At 42.0% G+C, this 21,539-nt stretch overlaps 1 protein-coding gene across 5 annotated transcripts in view; it reads right to left on the reverse strand.

Annotated features, from left to right (window-relative positions):
* Positions 1–2,192: 2,192 nt before the first annotated feature.
* RAI14 (retinoic acid induced 14) overlaps positions 2,193–21,539 on the reverse strand; it is a 92,310-nt gene continuing 72,963 nt past the window's right edge. The window contains exons 5-18 of one of the 5 annotated variants that reach the window (XM_075411197.1): positions 21,332–21,396; positions 18,704–18,761; positions 18,236–18,306; positions 16,988–17,094; positions 12,615–12,793; positions 11,912–11,940; positions 10,849–10,935; positions 10,125–10,202; positions 9,516–9,576; positions 9,056–9,174; positions 7,034–8,560; positions 6,099–6,248; positions 4,471–4,536; positions 2,193–4,213 (exon numbers count right to left, since the gene is read on the reverse strand). In XM_075411197.1, coding sequence (XP_075267312.1) covers positions 4,136–4,213; positions 4,471–4,536; positions 6,099–6,248; positions 7,034–8,560; positions 9,056–9,174; positions 9,516–9,576; positions 10,125–10,202; positions 10,849–10,935; positions 11,912–11,940; positions 12,615–12,793; positions 16,988–17,094; positions 18,236–18,306; positions 18,704–18,761; positions 21,332–21,396 — 2,675 coding nt within the window. In that variant the 3' untranslated portion in view covers positions 2,193–4,135. Of the gene's footprint in view, positions 4,214–4,470; positions 4,537–6,098; positions 6,249–7,033; positions 8,561–9,055; positions 9,175–9,515; positions 9,577–10,115; positions 10,203–10,848; positions 10,936–11,911; positions 11,941–12,614; positions 12,794–16,987; positions 17,095–18,235; positions 18,307–18,703; positions 18,762–21,331; positions 21,397–21,539 lie in introns of all 5 variants that reach the window. The other 4 variants (XM_075411196.1, XM_075411195.1, XM_075411199.1 and 1 more) reach the window with 4 other exon arrangements.

Below are 21,539 nucleotides of genomic sequence, written 5' to 3' on the forward strand. Positions count from 1 at the left end.
ACTCATCAAATAAGAGTCTGTCAGGGGCAGCCAAAGGTTTGTGCACAGCAACAGACACGTTGCCATAAAATGCCTCGGGAACTACAAGTTGTATCACAAAACAGACCCTCCTGAAGGCACCGGCGGGACTGGGGACTGGCTTCTGCAGGGCTGAAAGCGCAAACCTCCACCGCTTGTGCAAAGGGGCAAAACTGACCATCTGCGGAGCCCGGTGTGGCTGTCACACCGCTGCAGCGTCACACCACCAGGCCAAACGAGACAGAGGCCGCCATTTCTCCTAGAAGACATTTTGTCACACACCGTCACAGCCTGGGGAACACAACACTTGTAGGTGTCAAGCAAAGCACACACGGCTTTCTCGCCAGCAGCAGGGTCTGCTGGTAGGACTGTTCTGTAGCTACAAAATTGTATCTCAGGCTTCCTTAAATAAGTAGAAACTTACTAAATCACAGATTTTAATTCGCTTCAGCTGCAGTTCACCACTGCATATAACTCTAAGACAGAGGGTTTATGGAAATCACTGCTAACATGAGGAGAATGAATTTGCAACTGCCCTGAGAACACTGACTTAAAACCAAAATAGCCAGACTCATCGAAGAGGGTCAACCACCCTTGAGCTGAAGTATTGGCTATGTGCCACGACGTGTTGCTGGAGGCAAAAGATCTGTCCATCAAGGAGACATGGCGCACTCCAAGAGGTTCTTGCCCAATTGCTGCTGAAATCTCCCGAATCACTTCACTCTCCATCATCTCTTCACACCCACCTGGGTTGGCAAAAGAGGGAGCCTGTGACAGCCAGATGCCAAATAATGAGGGCAACATCTGCTTACAGGGAATTGCACTTCCTTTCTCCAGCAGCACAGGAGAAAAACCCAGGTGATCTCAATACAGATCTCAGCAGATGTCTCCTCCCAAATTTCAACCCACTTGCAGTCCTCCGAAGTCCGCTCCCACCATTCATCACTACTCTCTGCTGTGACAGGGCGCGGGATGGGTGAAAAGAGCCAGCATGCTGCAGCAGACCAGTCTGACCAAATTATCTCTGCTGTGTGCGAACTGCAGCCTGTTAGTTTGGTAGGGGATTGTTCTTCCCCAGTACTCATATGAAATCAGCCATGAAAAAGGTGCACAGAAGACCCATGCTGTCATGACTGTCCATGCAGGAGGCTGGAAATAAATAACCACCAGACCAGCGATGCTCGGGAAGCACCTCTGCTCAGATGTGGCATCACCCAGCTGTGAAGGCAAAGTGCAGGATTGCCGCAGGTCTGCCCCTAAAAAAAATGTTATTCGACAGAGCTGGCCCCGGCCATCCACAGGGAAAACAAAGGGCAATTCAGAGGGCAGACACAGCAGCAGGCCCACTGCCTGCGACGGCACAAAGGTCATCAAAGCCAACGTGATCTTTCCCTCCCAGGTGCTCCCACCACAAACAGATTCTGCATACCAGTTTGTCACCAGCCTTCTTCAAAGGAATCCCAGTACTCAGTAACTTACAGAGATTTTCTACAATTTCTACATTTTCTACAGAGCTACCTGGCCCGCAGGATGTAACCAAGAAGTGCAATTCCTGCCATCTGTGTGTTCTGTCCTCAGACAGGAAGGTAGTATTAGCAAGTAAGTTACTGAAAAAATAGTTTCTCAAATAAAACTCAGGAGAGGGAGAGACGCTATAAGGGCAACAGGGCTGACTGCGTAACTATGAAGTTTAAAAATAAGTGTACATATCCGTATATTCAAATATGCATATACAGCTACATACACACACTTTGACTGTATTTCTGTGTGTGAAGTGCTCAGTCACAGAGAACAGAGTTTTGAAAAACTGTGGGACCTCACCCATCTGTGCTACTGCTCTCAGGGAGTTTTAGACTCAGCTGGAACGCATCCAGCGGTGAACGGGAAACCTGTATTACCTCTAGCAGGACGCCCACGGGAGAAATGCCTCCGAGCTTACCGATCAGAGAGAAGGCACCATCTGCAAAACTGGCTGTGCGGGGTTTGGAGTGGGTTCTATTCTGCCTGACAGATCAAAAAAGTTAATAATCAAGTTGCAATTTCAGGGAGGAAAACCCGGTACGTCTGCCAGCTATCTAGACATGAGATATAGAACATATTTGCACTACGTTAAAATAGCGTAATGAGATTTCTCTCAATACAAAAAGCAAATGAAGGCACGAAAAGAACAAACATGAAAAAACTGGAAATAGTTTATTTGCTGCATAAGGAAACTTCTTGTAAATTACATATAAAGAAACTTGCTATGCTGTAGTATATAATTTTCAATATTCCACAAAGATAGTTGTAATAAATATACAAACCAAAACAAAGTAGAAGACTAAATCCATCAGGCAACCTATAAAATGGTTCATCAAGTTTTATACTTTGCAGCATTAGCATGCTTAAAATCTTGTTGTTAATTTTGAAGTGCTGCAGCAAAATTCTTTTCACATTTCTTTGGAGCATTTTCAAAACCATCTAACTATAAAATACTGTTAAAGATTAGCAGGCATTAGTTAAACCACCCAACAAAAGTAACATCAAGGTCCAACTGATGCAAAGGTGTGATTTTTCTTCTTGCTTTTAAAATCCGTTTTAGTTTCGCCAGGGTTAGGAATTATCTGGTATAAGTGCACTATGAGTCCAGTCAGCCTGAGGCACTGCTGACACTTGTCGTATTACGACTCCATAAACTTCATAGATTATATAGCTCTGAAAGATTTCTCTATTCCACTAACAGGAATAAAACAAATACCATAGTGAAGCTGCAAGCTAGTTAGAATGGTTGTACCCTCAAGTGCAGTGTGTGCTTAGAAACATTTTTCCATAGTTTCATACTGTATCACACCAAGCATTTTTATCTGACTTTAGATTTAAAAGTGCTGATAAAAGCTTTGTTGATCCCCATAGCCTCTAGAAACAACACGTAAAAATTTCTGACACCTTTTGCTGTTCTCTACATATCATTGCTACTTTTTTGAAACAGTAGGCTAAATTGCATTTTACACTTCACTGCTCCGGACGACACCGACAGACAGCTCTATTATTCCGTACAGAACTTTTACAAACTGGAAACACTTCACTATGCTTCACTATTACTGAATACTTGGGGGTATAAAAAGAAACTCTCTAAAACACGGTTACCTAAAAATATTTGTTAATAAGCTTAATGCAAACATTATGTAGAAAAAATGGTGTAGTTACAAAAAAAATTCATTAGAGGGCCAATAAAAATATACTGAAGAGAAGATCTTTACAAAAGTGAGGTTAGGAAGTATGAGGCATTGACATTCACTGTAAACATCCTGTGTTCACTAGAATCCCCAGTCTAAGGTTTATGTTCTGGTTTTGTTCCTGAGCTTCATGGCCAACACTTGCATAGATAGCTAAACCTATCATAAAGGGTTGTTTATACAGGAGTTTCTGTACTGCTTTGTACAGAACTTCAATGATTCCACCTCTTGAAACAGTTTCATTCCACAACCAGGCAGTTCAAGGAAACTACGAAGCATGGTATGATTTTTGTGTACTCAGTGCATTGGATGGGTTGGGACAGCTACCTTACGGTGTGTTAATCTTGACTACGACTACACTCAGCAGTGTATCTCTTTGACGTTCTGCCTTAGCATAAATACCTACTTCTGCTCACTGCTGCAAGGCTCGCTTCTGCTCTGCCACAGAATGCATATGGCAAAATGTCAGGAATCAGAGTGCTACAACATCAAGCAACTGAGTTACTCCCCGGCAAGAAGATGCAGCTTATGAACAGTGCAGAAGACCTCCCGGAGAATTTCACCGTTACCCAGGCAACTCGAGTGCTTTCCTCTAGATCAACCTCCCTCTACTGGAGGAAGCTAGAAAGTACTTTCAGGGTAAACATGACACGGAGTGGCCTAAGTAAAAACTCTGAAGAACATACTTGCATTTTGGATATGAAAAGCAGGCATGTGTTTAGTTAATGCACACGCAAATGCACATGGGAAGTGGAAGAGACAGACAAACAAATCCACCTCACAAACAGCACAATAACACAAAAGCAGCAAACTGCCAATTTTAAATCTTATGTTAAGGCAAATCTAGATAAACACCCATAGCAGGATTAATAAAAATGGGGAGTTTTCCTTGGCTTTTCTGTTTACTTTTTCTGTGATTGGCTTTTACACATCGATAAAATTTGTTTAAGCACTTTCTGGACATCTTCATCCATTTGACCCTAGACAAGGGAAGAAAGAAGAAAAGATGACTTATTCAAGCATCCCTTTATTCTTCAAGAAGATTTACAAACTATTTTTGAGGTATAGTAATTAGACCAATTTCCCAATAGGAAGCAGTGTTAAATTACTTCTTAAACAGTCACACCTTTTGGGTAGGACGTCTTAGATAAAACATGCAAAGTTCTTACTACATCTGCAGAAGAAACATCTTTCATTAGAATACCAGCACTGTGCAACTGACAATATGCAACCATACCTGCACAGCATAGAGAAGATGCATCCTGTAAACTGAGACAATTTCCTGATGTTGTTTCTTTGTTTCCTAGAAAACAGCCAAGCAGAAAGTCACAGAGCATTCAGAAAATGTTGAATTCAGAACTCCCCAACTAGATTTAGAGAGCTCTGGGGAATCACAAACCATAGTCTTACACATGCATGCAAAACCAGCTCAGACAGTACTGTGCCACTAGCCCTCCAAAACATAATTTGCTCGGAAGCTTGGTCCACAGAAATGCTGTAATTCTACCCATCCCAGTAAAAGAGCCGGTGAGGTGATTACATCAGTCGCAAGAGCTGCTGCAAACAGTGGAATGAGCAGGTACTCTTCTTCTGAGCTTATCAGCAACCAGAATTGAGGAAAGTGAACAATATTCTGACAAATCAGCCCTCAACTGCAACAGAGCTCCTCCCTGAACTCAGTGACCCATCTGTCAGCTAATGCCTTCCTAGGGTGCTTACAAAGGTCTTAATCCATGAAATCCTCAGTTAATTCAAACAAGGAAAGCCAGCCTCCTTCATGATCACAGACTGCCAAGTTCCAGAAGCCATCTTTCCAAATAATCATGAAGCTGTTACGTAGGTGAGCCTACAAGAAGGAAAGAATCCATCTATCCTGTTTTAAACCCTACCCCACTTTCCTAACACACTGCATATCTTTGCACCTTACACTACTTTGCTGGTCCTTAAGCAGTGGGAGACAAAGGGTCCTTTCGGACTTGGTGGACTGGGACAAGAAACAGTCTTGGCTCTTACATCAACAGGATGCAGTGTTTAACTGCCTGCCTACTCCTTCCTTGCCACTGCAAAGGTATTCTTCTGGCCCCTATGCATATTGACTCTTCTTTCTGTCTGCTGGGGAAGGTCGGAAGCAGACACCAGGTAAGCCATTTAGCATGTCAGGTTGGGAATTTTGCTTTCAGAGCTGCTCCAGATCTCTCAACAAAGGCCTGTGGTGGGCGGTAACTCTTCATCCTCAGCAGTGAATTAAACTGCTCCTTCGGACAGACAAGCTCTTGGAAATAACAACTATGACTCAACCCAGCTTAGAAGACTGGACCTTTCATGCACAAACAAATATAATTAAAAAAAAAAAATCTTTAAGCAGTTCAGAATTTCAAAGAATAAACTGTGCTCTTTACAAACAGATGGATTTGCTTGATTTGAAACTTCGTGCTTTTAGTGACTGCTTCCTTCCAGAAAGTCAAACTTGCTTTAGCTTAAAAAACCAAACAGACTTCAGCTGATGAATGTTCTTGAGAAAACACACAAATCCACTGCATACTGGTCATATTTTTCACATATCAGGGCCTCAGCAGCAGGTTGCATCACCACATTCTACTACAAGCACAGGAACTTTGCTCCACTATTGATCTGAGGAAATATACTGGGAAAAACAGCTTTCTTTAGACTGTTTCTAAACACCAGTTTGTGACTTGCAGATTCCTAAATGTTTCAGAGAAACAGAGAAATTACAGAATCTGGATGAAAATTCCTTTCCTTCTACTCATTGACTGTGCTCCATTTTAAATAAGGCAGAGCGAAGAATGGCATGCATATCTTCAGAGAACCGGGAATAACAGTGGGTTTACAAACCATGACACTTACAGCCAGTTGGTTTTGCAACTGCTTCACTTGTTGCTGTAACGCCTCCAGCTGCTGGCTTTGTCTTTTGGGGGCGCTGGTCGAGTAGGAAAGCTGAGAAAGGCTGTTCAAAGCTTCTTTTAATTTGCTAACTTCCTTCGACATTTCATTGATCTAGGGAGGTACAAAATTGGTTTTCATTAAAAGTTGCAAGGCATACTGTATTCCTGTGGGTCTCATGCTGGGGTTATTTGTGACTTAAGTGGGGAAAAACAAGATGTAAATAAACTCAATGGACAGAGACATCAAATAAGCAAAGGGCTGCAATGGTTCTCTATCCCTCTTCCTAGCCCAGTCAATTTAAAACGCATTCCTAGCTCTGAAAGCCAGCTATATTTAGAAACATGGATTGCAATTACCACCTTTACAAATACTGCTGCTGAACACAAGATAGAAACATACCAAACACAGGCCAGCTATTCATATCTAGCAGAACACATAGCTTTTTATAAATAGATTTCTACTGACACACACGGTAGCTGCAGAAGAAAAACAGTCAAGTCATGCTAAGGTTGATATGGTACAGTAAAATCAGAATAATGAACTTTTGCTCATTTCTGATCTTTTGTTTTCTTGTCTCCTTTGGAATCTCTTCATGCTGTAAGTCCCACTTCTTTGACTTCAGTTGCCCGAACAGTGTGAACCCAACATAAGCAGAACTGAAAAGAGGTAATCTGAAAGGTCACACAGATCTCCACAGGGGAGGGAAACCTACTGTAAAGTTAAACATACCAAAAACTTCTTCGACATCTGAATTTTCAGAGGGGCAAATGCGCTCAAAAGTTACCCCACTCTGTGACACTTGACACTACATCGTCTGTTAGGTCGCCCATGCACCACCCAACATGTTTTGCAGTCTGAACTTGTGTACTATCCCTCCACTGCCGCGAATCACTAACCTTTTTATCTTTATCCTCTTCTAGTTTGGATGAGCTTTCAGAATATTTTTTCATTTCAAGAAGATCTTCTTGAGCTTGATGGTACTTTTGGTGAAGACCAGCCACCTCCCGTTCCTTTGCTTCAAGCAGAGTATGCATACCTTCTTTCTGTTCTTTCAAGTGCAAAACTTCCTTTCTCAGTTGCATAGCATCTAAGGACACATTTTCCTTCTCTTGGATTACATCCTTCAGTTTGGATGACAAAACACTAACTTCACCCTCTAGCGATGACTGGAGCTTTTCATATGTAGCCTTGGGTACCATTGCTTCATTAATTGCAGCTTTTTCTTCCAGTAGTTCCTTCTGTAAGTTTCTTACTTCGCTTTCCTTGCAGGTGAGCAGCCCTTTGAGGTCATTTATTTCTTCCTCCATGTCTTTTACAGTATTTCTGAGTGCATTCATCACTTGATGGTGTTCAGTAATTGGCAAAGAGTTTTGTTTCTGAGCGTCTAACAGTTGCTTTAGTTCTTCTGCTTCATCTAATACTTTTGTGTACTGTGATTTCATTTCTGATAACTCATTCTCTGCTTTGTATTTCAAAGAATTTGTTACCTGCATCAGTTTCTCATGTTCATCTCTAGGAATGTAGTCCAAAGCTATATCATCTAGAGTTTTTCTCTTCCTGTAGTCTTCAAGCTCTGTTTGTGCTTCTTTGTACAACAGAGACAATTCGCCGAGTTGTCTGTTGAGCTCATCTACCATTCTGTGCATCGCATCTTTTGTTTCTCCAGCTTCAGCACTACACTCCAACTGTGTCTGATTTTTCAGCTTTTCCTGTAGCCTTTTAATTTCCTCTTGCCCTTCGTTGTACCTCTCAATCAACAATGCTTTCTCTTGATTAATGTTTTCAATAACGGAACAATATGAATTCTTCATTTCCTCACACTCTTCAACAGACAATTTGCTCGCCACATTCTGCTCTCTTTCTTCAAACTTCTTCTGTAGCTCTCTCACTTTCTCTTTTTGTCTTTCACCTTCCTCCAATGCTCTCTTCAATTCTTGCTTAAGCGTTTCAACTTCTCCACATGTAACCTTCAGCCTGCTTAGATCGGAACCGGTTTCTTCACTTTCAGAGGAAACAAGACCCAGCTTCATTTGCCTTTGTACATTCAAAACCTCTTTCACAGCTTCTTCACACCTGTTTTCAGTTTCTTGGAACTTCAGGTTAAGATCAGAACCATTTTCTGAAATGTCTGTGCTATTTAAATGATCTGTTTCTGGGACTCTAGACTGGACCTGAGATTCTGCATGCTTTCTTCTGGCTTCAGAATTCTCTGATTTCCTCTGCATATCCTTTAAGTCTTCTTGGAGGTACTTAATTTTTACTTCACTGGGGCTTGTCATCTTTTCTTGAATTTGGGTGGCATTTAATGGAGACTTCAGCTCCTGAGCCAAGAACTCATTTTGTCTATCTGTTGTTTGCTCAAACTCTGTTTGGGTTGAATGGTAAGATTCTATGGTTGAATCGACTTCTTTAGGTGTTCTCTCCTGTGCAACAAGAAACCCGAACAATTGCACAATAAAACAAAGTATATGATTATATTTTTTAGAATAGAGTAAGCAAGGAAATCTTGCCACACCCTACAGAGACAAACCATTAAAGCACCATGGAAGAAAGGTTTAAAAAAATTCAAAACCCAGCTGCTCCCATTTAGTCATCTACAGCAAGAGAAGGCAGTAAGTGCCAATCTCCTCTGAAAGTCTGGGCTGAACTCCATAAGCTAATAATTAAAGCTATGCAAATTAAAATTCTGCTAACACAATTGTTAACATCTTCTAGAATGTGGTAATCATAATAAGCAAAGTTATTCAGTAATTTATGGGAAAAGTGAGATTTAATCCTTTAGGGCAGAGGGTTTCCATGATCTTACCACCAACAAGCTCACTAAATTATCTTCACAGTACATCTCTCTAAAACAGTAAGCAGCTCTTTGTTCTGCTAGCAGATTAAGAGAACACTAGAACAGCACAAAAATATGCCACCTGTAATTTGTCCTGCAGCTCCTTATTGTGCAATGTCAAAGAAGCAATTTTTGCTTGCATCAACAGAAGCAGATCTTGCTGGTCAGCTTCAGAACTCACATCCAATAAACTATCAGCACCTTTGGAGAAAAAAAATATTCAAAAGCTTTCAAAAAGCTGAAATACTAGCTAGCTAATTATTCTAACCTTTCAAATGAAACTGTTTGTTCCCATGACCATTAAGCGTAGTGAGCAAGCAAACTGTTCCTAGAAACTCTTTCCCCAAAAACGTGTTAGATCACTCAACAGAAAGTTTTAGTGGGGAGCTGCTAGTGAAACTAAAGAACATTACTCCCAACACTTCCTGTGTCTCACATTCAAAGAGGAAAGGCACAGAGGATTTCTGACTAGATTTCAACATTTCACACCACCTAAAACACCTAATCAAATAAAAAAATAAGGATTAAGTGTTATTGCATACCTGTTGTGCTGTCACTCAGTCTGTCTTTATTATCTCGAAGCAAGGAGCTAAATTCTTCCTGCTGAGACAGCAAAAGAGAACGCTTTCACAGAAAGCAGATGTAAAGTTGGACAGTTCACCAAAAAGGAGAGTACAGATATTAGTGGATAAAGCCTGGCAAAGTGGTGTTTGGTTTTTTTTTTCTGGGGTCTTGTAGCATGTGGCCACTATTTCAAAATCTGCTAACGCCATTCAAGTTTCATTGCCCAATTCTCATTAAACATTAATGAAATATGGGCAACTATCTCAAAGATAGTCTGGAAGGCTGCAGACTGTTGTGATAAATCATAGCAATATATTGTCATGTATTAAAAAAAAAAAAAATCTTCAATACCATAAGGTAAAGAACAGACAGAACACACTCAACTGCTTCCCTGATGTCTTCTGGTGAAAGGGTCTCTACTTCTACATTGAAATAGATTTGGATACCTTTTTGTTCCTAAAACTCAGGTAATTAATTCACAGGAGACTGCAGTCAGCAAAACAGATTACTAAGCAAAACAGATCATTAAGATACTATACTTTCCTTCCCTATGTTTCATAAGAACAGAAAACTGATACCTTGCACACCTGATCAGCAAAGAAAGCCTGTCCTTTTCCAGTCATGGGAGTTGAAGTTGATGAGTGCGGGGAGGACAAATCACTAAGCTGTAAAAGATTTTATTTAAATAGATATGTATACATACATGTACATATAACTACCTAACATGTCTCCATATGTATACATACACACACACTGAAGAGTACTTTTCCCTGTATTATCATAAATCACAACTCTAGATTATTTTCAAACAGCAGATCTAATTATTCAGTGCTCTTCTGAGTCAGTACTACATACGCAGTGTAGCTGTCATATAGGTAACGTTCCAGTTCAACATTAAGCCTAACTATTAAACTGCATTTTGATACTATATAAATCTATTTAAGTATTTTATTTTCATCTGTATATATGCATAATAGTGTGTACATATATATGCATAATTAAAATATACATAATTACCTACTTATGGAAGTCAGCAAAACCAAGAGACCTTCAACTTCAGGTGGAAGATGCAATTGTACAGTAAAATTTGTACACTTTTATCTTAGACTATGCTGTATCTCAAGCAGTTTTGCTTAGTTAACGTAACCTACATGTGCTTTCATGGTGTCATCCCAATGTCAGGAAAAGCACTCATGGTAAGACAGGCATATAAAATAACAGTGACAGAGCAAATCCAGCCCACATCGTTCACATAATGTTCAAAACGCTTTTCACCGCCTAAAAGCATCTCAAAATCGGTCTTTTCTTTACCTGAATAGGACTGATAGGAGGAGGTGGGGCTTTGCGTTTTTTTGGAGTTCCACTTCTTTCTGAACTTAATTTAGAGCCTTGATCATGCTGAAAGTTTCACCAGCCAGAAAAGGTAGGTTTGTTAGTTTGGTTAGTAAAGTCCGAGCAAGTTGTTTTATAAAAACAAAACAAAACAAAAAACCCACATTAATATCAACTTTAGCAGCTCATGCAGCGCCTTATTTTTTTCTTCCTATATAAAGACTACATCTCTACTAACACAAAGATATTAAACATGCCTGACAATAAGAATCTGCCCACTTGTAATCCATGCTTCAGTGAAAACAAACAAGATTTAGTGAAAAAGCAGAAGCTGACAATAGGTTTAGCACTAGTGATCTTAAAGAATTCCATTCATACACAGTCGAGTCATGCCATTCTTCACGGCTACCATCTTTCCTCTCCACCAACTTCTCCTTGAGCTCCCTCAAAAACCCACCTCTCCACTGACAGAGGGAATGAACCAATGCACTGCACCCTCTCCCGCTTTCCAGCCACCAGCATGTCTACAAGGTCTACTTGCACTCCAAGATATGATACTAAATAAAATAATGTAAGAAACTAATTCAATTGCCTAAATCTGCTGGGGTTCTCACAGGTGGGGGTCTCCAGTAAGATGTAACCAGGGGTAACCTTCAATTATATGTTTTGGAAACAGGGAACTTTTCTAGATCATCTTCTTAAACAGTTTAAAGAGACAGGGAGTCCAAAGGCCAAGCTCCTGCATTACAGGTGAGAAAGCTGGCGCATCCTCCCAGCACACGTGCACACACACACGCGCCCTCCCTTCCTTTCCCCACTGAGGGTGCTGACTGCTGTCACAGAGAGAAGCCAAGTCTAAAAGCGATGATCCTGAAACATGTTTCTTAAATATGCAACAAAAACCTTTCACACTACAAAGTAGTCAATGGCAGCGTATCTCACAGTGACATTTACTAGAGCCTCTAGTCATGTCAATTACTGGTTTTGCTTAAGCTACAAGTCTATATAGCCAGAGTATTTTTAAAACCGAAAGGACAAATACCTGCTTTGCTTTTGTTGGTGACTTTGTATCTGTGAAGCAGAAAAGAGGCAGAATTAAGAACTACCACCAAAGAAAATTCTATTTGCCACTCCTAACCCATCTCTCAGCTCCACTTCTCACACCATAAATTTTTGATTTTTGAATTCCTGTCTGAAATCTAAGAAATATATGTTAATTTTCAAAATCCATTCGAACAATATCCTTTCTCTGCTGTTTTTTGGGTTTCATATTGAGATAAAATTTGACAGATTGAGACAATTCTTATTCTACCATAGTCTTGCACCATTCTTGCACGTTAGCTTCCTACTTTAGAAAGTTGTTTGACCACAAAACCCTCTGCCTGCACTAGTTCCTTGTCCAGCCCCTCTACTGAGGAGCTATATGTTGCACTTACTCTTTCACATAATAAAGAAGGATCTATTCCAAATTGTGTGCAAGACTTCATGATGCTGCTACATCAGCTTACCTTCCCTTTCTCCAGAACACCTCTTTTTGCCCTGCTCAGTGCTTTATCCCATGCTAAATATTACCAGCTATGGCAAAGACCACATTTTCCTGCTTTTGGGAAGCCTCAGCCAGACAGTCTTGAAGACAGCTTTTGAAACTTTTTCAGGCTACCTTAGGAAGTAAATTTGTTCACTGCTAAACACACATGTGGCCAGTTCAAGAACTGATAAACTGCAGATCGGCATATCTTACATACCCACATCCTGAGATAACTTTGACACCAGGAGATTCTGGATCCCTGTATTCTCGGAGAGCTTGGAGTAATGCAGGGCATTCTGTCCAAAGACATCTACTAAACTGACATCTGCACCTTTTGTAAGGAAGGCTTCCACCATGTTAAGGCTACCAGTTTCGCAAGCCATCATCAAAGCAGTTCTGGACAAAACAAACAAAACATACACAGAGTAAGCATCAAGACTGCACTCTTTAAGCAGCAGTTCATTTTTTCAGGAAAAAACGTATGACAATGATTGTGCAATAAAGTCCAAGATTTTATCAACATGTGTATTGACACACAGATGTAATTCTTGTTTCTCCTTACAAATGCCTGCCTGTCCCTCCTCCTCTTCCCCATACTCCCCAGCTGGACATTGTGCAAAGACCTGGCATGCTTTGCACAGGTGTCCAAACATTTCCAGAAATGGGTTCCTGAGAAGACTCAAAGATAGAAAGAGAAGCCTCATAGATAGAAACGGCTGCAGGATAGTCAGACTATCAAATCCACTGCCACACTCCAATTACAGGTCTGCAAGAGGTGGTACAACACAGAATCATAGAATGGTTTGGGTTAGAAGGGACCTTAAACATCATCTGGTTCCAACCCCCCTGCCATGAGCATGGACATCTTCCACCAGACCAGGTTGCTCAGAGCTCCATCCAATCTGGCCTTGAACACAGCCAGGGAGAGGGCATCCACAGCTTCTCTGGGCAACCTGTTCCAGTGTTTCACGACACTCATGGTGAAGAATTTCTTCCTAGTATCTAATCTAAATCTGCCCTCTTTTAGTTTACAGCCATTCCCCCTTGTCCTGTCACCACACACCCTTGTGAAAAGTCCCTCTCCATCCTTCCTGTAGGCCCCTTCAGGTACTGGAAGGCTGCTCTAAGGTCACCCCAGAGCCTTCTCTGCTCCAGGCTGAACATCCCCAGCTCCCTCAGCCTGTCCTCAGAGGAGAGGTACTCCAGCCCTCGTATCATCTTCATGGCCCTCCTCTGGACCCACTCCAACACATCCATGTCCTTCTTCTGCTGGGGGGCTCCAGAGCTGGACGCAGTACTCCAGGTGGGGTCTCACGACAGCAGAGTAAAGGGGCAGAATCACCTCCCTCGACCTGCTGGCCATCTCTTGATGCAGCCCAGGATACGGTTGGCTTTCTGGGCTGCAAGCGCACATTGTCAGCTCATGCTGAGCTTCTCGTCCACCAGTACCCCCAGGTCCTTCTCCTGTGAGCTGCTCTCAAGCCACTCTCTACCCAGCCTGTACTTGCGTTTGGGATTGCCCTGACCCACGTGCAGGACCTTGCACTTGGCCTTGTTGAACTTCATGCGGTTCACGCAGGCCCACCTCCCCAGCCTGTCAAGGTCCCTCTGAATGACATCCCTTCCCTCCAGCATGTCAACCACAGCACACAGCTTGGTGGTGTCCGCAAACTTGCTGAGGGTGCACTTAGTCCCAGTGTCCATGTCACTGACAAAGATATTGAACAGCACCGGCCCCAGTACCAACACCTGAGGCACACCACTCATCACTGGTCTCCACCTGGACATCGAGCCATTGACTGCAACTCTTTGAGTGCGTGCATCGAGCCAGCTCCTTATCCAACGAGTGGTCCATCTGTCAAATCCATGTCCTTCCAGTTTAGAGGCAAGGACATCATGTGGGACAGTGTCGAAAGCCTTGCACAAGTCCAGGCAGACGATGTCAGTTCCCCGCCCTTTGTCCACCAACACTGTAACCACATCATAGAAGGACACCAACTTGGTCAGGCACGATTTGCCTTTGGTGAAACCATGTTGGCTGTCCCCAGTCACCTCCTTGTTATCCATGTGTCTTAGCATTGTTTCAAGGAGGATCTGCTCCATCACCTTGCCAGGCACAGAGGTGAGACTGACTGGCCTATAGTTCCCTGGGTCCTCCTTTTTGTCCTTTTTAAAAATGGGGGTGATGTTGCCCCTTCTCCAGTCGGTGCAGACCTCCCCAGACCGCCGCAACCTCTCAAATATGATGGAGATTGGTTTGGCGACCTCGTCTGCCAGTTCCCTCAGGACCCGTGGATGCATCTCCTCATGCCCCATGGACTTCTGCACCCTCAGGTTCCTTAGGCAGTCTCGAACCCGATCTTCTCCTATAGTGGGTGGTTCTTCATTCCCCCAGTCCCCACTTTTGCCTTCTGCAACTCGGGCGGTGTGGCTACAGCACTTGCTGTTGAAGACCGAGGCAAAAAAGTCATTCAGCACCTCAGCTTTCTCCACATCCTGGGTAACCAGGTCTCCAGCTTCCTTCTGGAGAGGGCCCACATTCTCCCTAGTCTGCCTTCTATCACTGACATACCTATAGAAGGCTTTCTTGTTCCCTTTGACATCCCTGACCAGATCTAATTGTGTCAGGGCTTTAGCTTTCCTAACTTGCACCCTGGCTACTCGGATAATTTCTTTGTATTCCTCCCAAGCTACCTGTCCTTGTTTCCATCCTCTCTAGGCCTCCTTTTTCTGCTTGAGTTTGGCCAGGAGTTCCTTGTTCATCCATGTAGGCCTCCGGCGTGAAAGCATTTATTAATGGAAACATGAAAGCATTTATTTCATTCCTGCTCTCCTTCACATGTAGCTTTCAAGACAAAATAGACAAACAGATTTCAACCAAAAAGCCAGACAAATCTCAAAGCTCTTCAGTGAGCTCTCCAACGCAGGACAGCTAGATAGGGCCAGACACCATAGTAGAGTGTTTTCCTAACAGTTGGTGCCTGTTTTTCCCAATTAATTGAAGGGGTCACAAGAGATGAACGGAATCATTACAAACATACAGAAAACCCCACCTTTCAAGCACGCTTTAATATTGCTTTCCTGCTTGGGCACAATTCTCCCTTCTCAACAGGAAAACATGCCTAGTAAGTGGGGCAGGGTTTCACTGGCAAACACATTCCTCAGTGCAGGTACAAAACTGAAAAGTTACTACAGTGATAATATTTGCTAGATATTAAGACAATCATTTCACTGATGAACTAAACATACTCCCTGTAATGGATGGGCCCTGGAGAAGTGATGGCTGTTGCAGTGATGTGCTAATAAGTAGTGCTGAGTGGCAAGTTGGATAACACCTCCAGAGTCACAGGGATGGTTTTAAGATTACCAAAATAATTCACTTAGTCTGGAGATGTAATTTTCAAAGGTTATCCCCTTCCTCTCCCAGTGAGGCTTCTCCTTTTTCAGTAAAAACTTTACCACTTTTGTGAGCATGAAATGAAAAAGTAGTCACTCTCATTACCAGAAGTAAAGTGAGAAGTAAAATGCTACATTCCACACTACTACACACAGTACTTTCTTAAAAAAGAAAATACAAAAATGTAAGTCTGTCCTATCTATGACAGGAACACCTTCGCCCAATTAAACTTGAAACTCTTAACACTGCCTATACAGTAAGGGAGCGAGGGAAAGGCAGAGGTCCCAGACCGGGCAGCAACCTCAGGTTCAAAGCACCGATGAGGCCATCCAAACCAACCAAGATGACAAAGCGGTTTCCTTTAGACAGCTTAAAACAAAGACTGCACTAATAAAGTTCGGACTGATAAAAAACAAGTCAGGGCCTAGTCTTACCCTCCCAGGTGCTGCCAAAGAACAATAGAAGCATTGTATCACATACAGTAATCAAGATTGGTATCAGGTATAAGTGCCAAGACTTCTCAGCATCCTGCTTTACCTTGACAGTTTAACCACGTGTTTATAAAACAGTCCATAATTTTCAAAGACTCGTGATCTTCATCGGTATCATCAAAACAAGTGCATTTTTCACTATAAGGATCTTGCTTTTTAAAAACAGTTTTCTGACACACGTACTATCTCTTAGTGCAACAAATCTCTAAATGGCACCTTCTAAGACAACAGCATCTCCACTACACAGTTCACTGTATTTTTCTCTTGCTACTGTGGCTGTATTATGGTATAAAAAAAAGAACACTCCACAAATGTTGCTCTCCAGTAACACTTTTAGAATTTAAGTTGGAGAAACTAACTCATGCCAAGAAGACAGCAGCATTTGAAGTGGAGACACGTACAAAGTGATGTGTGGGTAAGTGCTATCAATCAGATTCTTGTAAGAATTATTTTAAAATGCGATTTAGTGCTCTGGTAGCCCAACGGAAATCTTACAGGCACGTCTAGTTTTACAGTTGCATAGTTTCTGTTTCACCTTTCCCTTTAGGCAGAATTCTGTAAGCCTTCTCAACAATCAGGATATGCTGTCCAGTATAGAAGGCATTATTTCACCTAACAACAACTACTTGGGGATGGATTTGAGAAGAAAGCTGCATTTGACAGTCAGCCTTGGGGAAGAATTAACATGTTAAACTGCTGTACCTTCCATTTTTATCCCTGGTGTTGATGTCTGCTCCATGATCCAGAAGGTATTTGCAGACTTCTGTGTGACCGTTTCGTACTGCAAGCAGCAGAGGTATGTTCCCATCCTAGGAACGAACGCATTTAAAGAAACCATGAACAATAATCCATCCACTTACAAATATCACTTTGAGATTCAAAGGTCTGACTGTACTTCCATATAGCACAAAATGAGGTGCTATCAGTACGTTTTTCTCATGTTCCATAAATGTAGCTAGGTTTACTTCAATTCCTCTCCTGACCACTGGGGATGCAAAGCATTAGGAGTAGGAAGGCTTTTTGCTGTTCGTACGCTGTTTTCTGCTTGCTTAATACTATAATGTGATTATTTCAAACTACACAATACCTTTAAGTAGCTCCACAACAAAAATAATAATTGTAACCAAGTACAAGGCAAAAATACAACATTTCATATAATCACAGAATAACTTAGTTGGAAGACACCTTTAGACAACATCTGGGTTTTCTCCCTCTTTGCTCTCTATCCACAGCTAGGCATATTTCAAGTCACAGTACATTGCTCAGAGACTTGTGCAGTCACATTTTAAGCACCTCCAACGGCAGAGACACCATGACGTTTCTGCATACCAGTTCCAGTGTTTGACCACCTTCTTGGTGAGCTTAATTTTTTTCTAGTACCTAACTGGAATTTCGGATCACTGCTTGTCATCATTTTGTCATGCACCTGAGGTTGGTCTGGCTGCCTCTTCCCTATTATCAACCATGATGTAGCTGAGGATATTTTTAAGATACTCTTGCAGCCTTCTCTTCTCAAGAGTGAACAAATCTTTTCTGCCTTTAAAATGCACCTGCTGAAATTTTAGGTCTAACCTCTGTGACAGATCTTTTTATTAGAAAGGCCAGATAAGAAGGAGATAGACCCAAGTCAAAAAACTCCAGCCAAAAAAGTTCTGGAGACAATGGAAAGATTTTTAATGATGTTCTGAATATATCAGAATTGATTCTATCTACTCGTACCAATGCCCCAATTTAACAAGCAGCAAATTCTGCCACTACTGTGTGAGAATGTGAAGTACTTCCCCACCTCTGTTACGACAAGCCACAAGGGGAACTTCCTCCACCAGAGAAATCCAAGTAGAAATATAAGCATAGCATTACTTTGAACTGCTGCACCTGAGATTGACTGGAATGGAGGATGGTAAAAGCTCTGAAGTAGCTGAAGTGCACAACGGGAGAAGAGGTACGTACCAAATCCTTGATGTTAATTGGACATTTGTGTTCACAGAGAAGCTGAACTGCCTGAAGACAACCACACGAAGCTACAAAAAAAAAAAAAAAGGCAAAACAGAAAAGACAAGCATGAAAGTCCATTAAACCCCTTTTTACGGATAAACAGCAAGTTGTATGCAGAAATACAACCAATATTTGTGGTCCAAATTAGCATGAAAAGACATAATCTTTAAAGACTGAAATCAAAATCAATCTAATCTTAAGTATTCCAATGGCTCTGCACTTGCAAGTGTGTAAGTTCAGCTTGTTTAAGCTTTATCTGAAAGTTTAAGCTTTATCTAAAAAGCACCTAAAATTTGTAAACCATCATGCGGAGTCACTCACTAGCTTTATGTAATTAGAACCTAAAAAGCTCCACCAGGCTGAACAGCTAGGAATATCAAGCACAACAAAATAGACAGTATAAGCTTTCAACAAAGAAATTACCTGCATAATGTAAAGCTGTTTTCCCAGAATTGTCAGTGCTGTCTGCTGGACATTTACTCTGCACAGTTCAATAAGGAGAAAGAAAAAAAAAGCTGTCAGAGTAACACCAAGATAATTAAACTTATGTTTGGTACTAAGGACAGAGTGCTGCACATCTTTGAGAAAAGTTTTATGAGCTAGTCCAGAAAAGAATTCTGGAGAAAGTCACAATCTGGTCTCTCCTTTGTTGGTACCAGCTTCTACCAAAGCCACTGGAAATACTCATGGTGAGAGAGATATCCCTAAAAAATGTTATAGTTTTGGAAAAATATGAATCAGGACATAAAAAAGGAAAGAAACTTTCTTCCATGCCCCAGAAAAGCCTAATTTTTCTTTTTACATTACAGTAAGAGTTAAAGCAACTTCGCTTAGCAACTAAGTCAATTCGTCTTGCATTATTTCTGTCAAAGGCTGTAAGGCTTCATTCACGTTTTTGAAAACTAAAGCATCAACAATCCAGTTCTATTTTGTGGTATTATAAGCCACCAGCTACCACTGATCAATCTAGACTTCAAAGTAATAAATAAATAAATATGCCAAATCTTAATCAAGACTTGTTTTGGTACAGAAGATTTTAGTTTACAGCAAAGAGATGATCATAGAATTATTTCGGTTGGAAAAGACCTTTAAGATTATCGAGCCCAACCATAAACCTAACACTGCCAAGTCCACCACTAAACCATGTTGCTAGGCACCATGTCTACATGTCTTTTAAATACCTCCAGGGATGGTGACTCCTCCTCTTCCCTGGGCAGTTCAGTGCTTGACAACCCCTTTGGTGAAGAAATTTTTCCCAATATCCAGCCTAAACGTCCCCCTGCACAACTTAACGCCATTTCCTCTTGTGCTATCACTTGTTACCTGGGAGAAGAGACCAGCATCCACCTCACTACAACCTCCTTTCAAGTAGTTGTGGAGAGCCATAAGGTCTCCCCTCAGCCTCCTCTTCTCCAGGCTAAACAACCCCAGTTCCCTCAGTTGCTCCTCACACGGCTTGTTCTCCAGACCCCTCACCAGCTTCATTGCTCTTCTTTGGACATGAGCATATATGACCCTGAAATAATGGGCTTCTGAAAAAATAAACATTAGAGCTTTTGACTGTCAAATGTAGCACTGACTCCAAAACTTCTATGATTTTCTAGGAAAACCGGTTCATGTCGATTACCACATTTTGTAACAAAAACGTCAAGAATCTGCCTGTGTAAAATAATTATTTAGCCTGTTCTATTTCAACTCCAGCATGTCAAGTCTAGACATTCCTCACACATACAGCTTACATCACCAAGCTGGTCTGCAGAAGCAAGAAAGCAACCCAAAGAGCACGAATTATTGGAGAATATTACCAATGGGTTTGCACTTACAAACACATTTAGGAATCTGCGTATTATAATAAAGTCATCAAAATATCAGCAAAAGGAGCCTGTGGTTCCAGCTGGCAAGCGAACGGGCAGCAGACCCCAGGCACCGAGCACCCAGACAGCTGCCGAGTGACGATGCTGCCACGCGTGGTTGCACCAGCGACAGCTTGATGTCACCGTCCGCGCTGCAGACGGGTTTGCATCAGCGCTGGCAGAGCCGGCGACCAGAGCCCGACGCGGGGAGAGGGCCTCGGCGGCCGGCAACAGCCCTTCCCAGGCGCGGAGGAGCAGGGAGTCCCCCTGCAGCGGGCACGGAGGCAGGAACCAGTGAAACCGGACCCCACGCTGCCAGGGACAGGGACCGTTACAGGGCAACCAGGGAAAAGCAGTTCCGAGGTTGGGACAGGGGATCCGTTCTCCTTTGGTACCACTGTGCTCAAGCGGGGCTATTATTCGCTATTTCATCTGTAGCCATCAGTCTTACTCGTACGTCCAAACTCCTAAACATCTTTCCCATTCCTCTGATCACCTCCACCAAAACTCAACTGGCTTTCTGAAATGGAGCCGAGATGGACAACGTCTCTCCTTGCTTACTAATGCACATCTTCAGCCTCAACACCATTGGAATCTCCATCTTTGCTTCTGTTTTTCTTATTTTCTTTCCCATTCTTTCTACTCCCTTTCTAACCCCTCACTGTCCTTTGCCTCATTTCACTGAGGATTCAAGTATTTCCGTATTTTAGCATCTAAACTACTTTGGTTTCTTCTCCTTTTGACTTTAAACGCTACAGACATTTCTATGGTCAACAACAGACAGAAAGCATTCCAGTGGAACAATATCAAAATACCCTCAGAAGTGAAAAATCATTTTCCCCTGTACCTCTTAACCCATCTACTTCCGAGCCATCCAACCACACAGACCAAACACAGGAAGTCAGACAGAACATGAAACCTGCTTGAAACTCAATCCTGCTACGTCAGGTCAGCTGCACATGGAAAACTGCATTTGTAGACCACTGAGAGAAGATATCACAATGCTTTCTATCATCCATTCACAGTGCCTAAAAGGTCTTTAAACTCCAGCACCTCTCTTGACTGCAAGGAGACAGGACAACAGCATAGGAGTGTGAAGCAGATTATGAGCAGGAAATGTGTCAATATCTAGTGGAACCAATCTGGAGGAACAAAAGGAAAACTGCAAAAACAAAAATTAATTGTATTATTACTCTACCTGAAGTAACCTCTTAATGCAATCAGGGTGGCTGTTCTTCGCTGCAAGATGTAGAGCACTGTGCCCTAAATGAACAAAAACAAAGCAAATTAAGTATTCAGTCACACCAAGCACAGGAATAAACTCTTCCATGACAAAAGCAAAATTTTGAATTATCCATCCTGTTCCTATCACAACACACAAAAAATACGAATAGAGAAAATAAAAT

The sequence above is a fragment of the Opisthocomus hoazin genome, chromosome Z, assembly GCF_030867145.1.
Source record: "Opisthocomus hoazin isolate bOpiHoa1 chromosome Z, bOpiHoa1.hap1, whole genome shotgun sequence".
NCBI lineage: Eukaryota > Metazoa > Chordata > Aves > Opisthocomiformes > Opisthocomidae > Opisthocomus > Opisthocomus hoazin.